The sequence below is a fragment of the Phalaenopsis equestris genome, unplaced genomic scaffold (genome assembly GCF_001263595.1).
Source record: "Phalaenopsis equestris unplaced genomic scaffold, ASM126359v1 Scaffold232402, whole genome shotgun sequence".
Lineage (NCBI taxonomy): Eukaryota > Viridiplantae > Streptophyta > Magnoliopsida > Asparagales > Orchidaceae > Phalaenopsis > Phalaenopsis equestris.
Window position 1 is genome coordinate 28,526 of NW_018250367.1, and position 5,611 is coordinate 34,136.

The window sequence follows — 5,611 nt, forward strand, 5'->3', positions numbered from 1 at the left end:
TGATTATTTTTCACTCATTTCACCATTTTTCATCCATTTAATTATACCTGAAAGAAAAATGTGTACACATATTATATATTCTAGGTGTATCACACCACCCACCACTCTTCATCATTTAGTACCAAAGCCAAAGCGATCCACTTATAGGCTAGCATTTCTGTTTTCTCCTTGGTTTTCTTTTTCCAAAAGAAAAATTGAGTTATAGAAAGCTTCTGTATAGTCGGTTAAAGGGTTTGACTTGATATAACCTATTTTGCACAATCATATACTAACTTCAACCATGAAGCAAAATCATACTAACTTCAACTATGAAGCAAAATCAACTAAGGAGACCACCTAATATAACCTATTTTGCACACAATCAAAATCATACTAACTTCAAATTCATTTCATTCCATTTCATTTTATTCTTGGAAAAGAGTGCATATGTTTATATAAGCATTGCAAAATAACCAAATGAAGAGTAAAGGGTCGACCATGTTTGAAAAAAAGGTTAACTTTTTTTTTTCTTATTTTGATTTGTTTTGTAACTTCCATTAGTCAATCCATCTTATTGACTTTTATAGGTCTGAGGTAGTGAACTTGGAAAAAATTGTCTTAGCAACAACTGATGGGAGCCAATTTGAACTAGCTATTTGATAATGAGCGGTTGAATCGGTCTTGGTTTTGTCAACCCACCCAATTCTATAAAATTGGTCTGTTCAATTTTTTTTTTTTTTGCATTTACAACATTTAATTAAAGGTCCATTGGTTGCATATAGATCAAGTATTGAGCTAAAATATATTATTTTAGAATTAAAATTCTTAAAATATTTTAAAAACCCCATTGTCGGTCAACTTTTTTTTTGTTTTTTTGAAAACTGAAAATAATTTTGAAATTTAATTTAACATAATGAGTATATAATTTGGGTTTTGAAATGAGTATGTTTTAATTTTGGAAAAAATGAGACCGAATAGATCTCATTCATCTAATAGTTTGCATAATTGTGTCCGATACTGCGAATACTACACCTTCCCGAAAAATACGTGTACACCTCGACAATGGACTTAATCCTGCAAACTATGAGATTTATGACATCTGTTCGGTCTGCGAACATTTTTATGTGTGACCAATAAGTTTCTCTATATAATAAAAAGATTAAATAAAATTTATTTTACCTGGATTCGAAGTTCTCTATAAAGACAAACCCCTATAGTTAATTACACCCCAAATAATGGGGGTCATTTGAGAAAACTCTCGATAATAATCAGAGGTACTAGTCTTAAAGAATTCAAAGTTTAGGTTTTCACGGTAGGACGTGGAAAAGCAAGTGGAAGTGGCTCAAATAAGAACAGTTATTTTCATAAGTCCAAAGGAAAAAAAAGATAAGGGATGTCACAGATCCTGAGGAGAAACCTCAGTGGTCTCCCAAACTATCTTAATGTGTGGTTGAGTTTTGAAACGATGTTATTTAGGTATTTAATCCTGTCAATTTCATTATTTGGGACTTACACTTGTATAATAATTGATTATGCAAATAGTCTGCAGGGAGAAGAGGGTTTACGTCGTTCTGGACGACAACCTTGGAACCTAAGCCGAGTTAGGACTTGCACTGCTCAGCATGACTATGCAAGAACCTAAAGAGGGTGTGAGGATTTACGTCGCACAGGGCTAGCTACCTCGAAGTCCTATGAATGTTATTTAGACTAGAAAAATTTAACTGGTGTAGAATGACGACCACCTCCACTTGTAATTCGCTCCAAGCTCCTCGCCACGCTGCCCACGAAGTTCCTCCAAACTTCTCATCAAAGTAGCAGTTCAAATGTCTGAGGTTCAAAAGGTTTTACCATGTGTGTTTCAAAGTCTTGGTATTGTTGTCATTATGGGAGGGTTAAAGTTTATTAGAGCGACACCAGTTAGGATCTCACAGTTCCCTCGTTTTGGTACCACTATTTTCTTTTGAATTTATTTGGCTTAAAAGAGTTATGAAACCCATTTAAACTTGGGAGATCTCATTAGCAACCGTGGGTTACCACCATAACCTCATCCGAGGGACTCCCGTAAATTCAAAAGTACGTATTATATTTTTGTTTTTTATAAATGTTATTTAATTTAAAAAAATATATAGTTTTGTTTTGAAAATGAAATCGCAATCAGTGTCTGCATCATGTATTAAACAAGAGTAAATTGCATTAAAAAAAATAACAATAAATAAAAAATATCTGTGTACCTGGCGTATCTGCTGCTACTATTCCTGTTGCGTGTTTAACTCACAAAATAGAATATAATTTGCAGGGAATGTAAATAAATTGCAGAAAAAAAACAGCAAGCAGCAGAGTAAGCAGTAACAGCAGTTGGGAACTCCAAACAGGTGATCCTAAGACTTCGTACAACTCTGGACAGCAACTAGCAAGCATGTACGGTGATCCTACAATCGCATACGGCTCCGGGCAGCAACTAGCAAGCGTGTACGGTGATCCTACGACCACATACGACTCCGGACAGCAACTAGCAAGCGTATATAGTGATCCTACGACCTCTTACAGCTCCGGGCAGCAACTTGCAAGCTTGTACGGTGATTCTACGACCTCCTACGGCTCCGGTCAGCGACTAGAAATCGTGTATGGTGATCATACGACCTCCTATGGCTCCGAGCAGCAACTAGCAAGTGTGTATGGTGATCCTACGACCTCTTACGACTTCGGACAACAACTAGCAAGCATGTATGATAATCCTACGACCTCCTACGGCTCTGGAAAGTAACTAGCAAATGTGTACGGTGATCGTACAACCTCCTACTGCTCCGGACACCAACCAGCAAGTTTCCACAGCCCCAAAATAGTCCTAAAACAATGACAAAACCCTCTTAAAAAAGTACCAAAACTGCAGCAAAACCAGTCCCAAAACATCTCCGAACAAGGTGTGTTTTAAAGGCTCCAAACCGCAAATATAACAGCCCCCAAAGAAGTGAATAAATTCTAAGCATGAAAATATTTCTTTCATGTTAAGAAACAGAGGTAGCTCTTTTGTAAAATTAAGAATTTGGGTGGTGTAGATGTAAGTTATAAGTTTTGGACATGCAGAAAATATAAGAATTGTGTGGCGTGCATGTAAACTTTCCTCAAGTCTAAATTGCAAAATAATGCAAAGTTGGCAACAACTTCCCAATTCCAAAAATCATAAAGCAATGTAAAGCTAGCTTCATTGTTTCTCAAAATATCTGAATCTTGAAGCAGAAGAAAGAAAATTGATTGATGCTTCCCAAATATGCATAAACTAATTAAAACCTTTAACAATTGGATACAACTTTAAGCAGGTGCTCAATTAAATCTTCAATCCTTTCAAAGCAATTTCATGCATGTAATTAAAAATAAATCCAACGACTGAATGCTAGGTCAGCCGTAGACTCCAACTTCAGCAAATTGTAGGTAGATTTGGTGTTTAAATTCATCCAAGATTTTCTATGTTAACGTTATTTTCAGATTTGCATAAAATAATCATGAATAACAAGTTTATATAACAACTTTTTACACAAAATAATTCCTCATTCATGATGATGTAAAACAGTGAATAGCTCGCATAGCAAGAAACTCTCTAACTGTGATAATCACATTTTAATCCATCCTCTTTTCTTTCTTAAAAAAAAATCCACGTTCAAGATTCAAAGGTAAGGGAAGTTCATAAAACCAATCAAAGCAATTAGTATAAGGATAATGGTGATGATGAGTTTAATCTGTATGAAGGAATATCTCAAACAGCCAGCTGATTATTAGATTCAGGATAAGACTTATATAAGAGGCACAAATCTGGGACTGCAGTAGAGGATGCAGGAAAAGCTTCTGTGTGAGGAGGCGAGTGTGAGGGTGCTTCGGTCGAGAATGGGAAGCCGAGGGAGGTGAGCAGGAGCTTCAATCGGGGGAGGGAGTCGAGCGAGGATTTATGGAAAGGGAGTCGGGTAGTTTCGGTACTGAGAGAACGGAGGCAGGATCGAGAGAGGAGCTGTCGAGCGGGAGAGAGGAGAGCGGATCGCAGAGTGAGAGCGTGATCGAGCGGAGGAGTTGAATATGTCGGGCGAGGAAGCAGCGAGCGGGGCTTAGTCGTGCACGAGGAAGGCGAGCGAGAGAGAGGAGCTTTCGAGCAGGAGAGAGGAGCTGTAGAGCGCAGAGGTAGAGCGGGATCGAGCGGAGGAGTTGAATCTGTCGGGCGAGGAAGCAGCGAGCGGGGCTCAGTCGTGCACGAGGAGGAAGGCGAGCGAGCGGCAGAGAGGAGCTGTCGAGCGGGAGAGAGGAGCTGTAGAGCGCAGAGGTAGAGCGGGATCGAGCAGAGGAGTTGAACCTGTCTTCGAGCGGGGCTCAGTCGTGTGCGAGGAGGAAGGCGAGCGGGAGAGAAGAGCTGTCGAGCTGGAGAGAGTTGTAGAGCGCAGAGGGAGAGCGAGATCGAGCGGAGGAGGAGCAGGCACGAGAGGAGAAGGGAGCAGGGGGAGGTCCAATCGGATGAAGGCGAACGGGTATGTTCGGTCGAGCGAGGAAGGCGAACGTTTTTGCTCGCATAAGAGGAGCGGGGTCCAAATAGAGGAGGAGCGGGTGAGGTGAGCGAGAGAGCCGAAAGGGTGGAAAGCGAAGCCCCGGCGGAAATTGTATCCCTCAAATTCCAGATAGTCGGTAAGGGGCGGGGAATTGAATAGTTTCCACAGGCTGATAATAAATTCTAAATGAATTTAATTAGATGAAATTAAATGACTTAATTGAAATTTCAAATTTTAAAATTTAAAATTATTTAACCCTTGTTCAGCCCGAGTCCAGTCCTAATTGAATCCGAGTTGAACCTGGGTTGAGTCCGGGCCTGTGCCCCGCTAATAAAAAAACGTGTATTGATTTTCGTATTAATTGCTCGCGCGCGGAATCATAGCAATATAAGTGTTCTTCGTAGTTAAAGTTGACGTCCTGGACACATCCGTGTGGTTCATTCTATCATCCGGGTTTGTTAGGACTAGTTCGCCGACGGACAAGTTAATTCATGTTAAAATCGTGCGTAGTGCGATGTGTGCACAAAATGTAGCGTCCGCGAGTTCTCGAATCACTAAGGGTTTCCCTAGGGCTGCTCCTATTCATGCAGGAACTCAACTCGAGTTTCATATGTCGGTTCGAATCAACTAAACGAAATGCCAAGGATTCGAAACCGCCCATACGAGACTCGAAGGATTGACGAGGTGGCTCGAATTTTCTAAGCGGTGTAGGTCTCAATTCTAGTTCTCTAATAGAGTCAAACAAGAAAAACCTAAGGTGACGATGTGGCTCGAATTTTCTAAGTGGTGTAGGTCCCAATTATAGTCCTCTAATAGAGTCAAACAAGAGAAACCTAAGGCTACACCCTAGGCTTTAAGGAGAGAAATAAAGACCTCACCCAAAAATGAGGTCGGCAACCATACATGATGAAATAATCCAACCAGCATGCCCATCATCTAACTGTGTTGCAGACTTCGACTATGAAGCTCTTTTTTTTTTCTATTTAAAATTTACAATATTAACTCTCATATGATGAAATAATCCTAAACTCAGGTCAAATCCATCAACCGACTATATATAAACTTCCTAAACACTAGCAGGCTGAGATCAAGTCAAGCTCTGGTCA

At 39.9% G+C, this 5,611-nt stretch overlaps 1 protein-coding gene across 1 annotated transcript; it reads right to left on the bottom strand.

The window, feature by feature from the left end:
• Positions 1 to 3,559: 3,559 nt before the first annotated feature.
• Positions 3,560 to 4,536, bottom strand: LOC110038296 (proline-rich receptor-like protein kinase PERK2). The gene is made up of 2 exons (XM_020743087.1): positions 4,437 to 4,536; positions 3,560 to 4,389 (listed from the first exon to the last, which is right to left on the bottom strand). The coding sequence occupies exons 1-2, from the start codon at positions 4,528 to 4,530 to the stop codon at positions 3,731 to 3,733; spliced, it is 753 nt and encodes a 250-aa protein (XP_020598746.1). The 5' UTR covers positions 4,531 to 4,536; the 3' UTR covers positions 3,560 to 3,730.
• Positions 4,537 to 5,611: the final 1,075 nt, after the last annotated feature.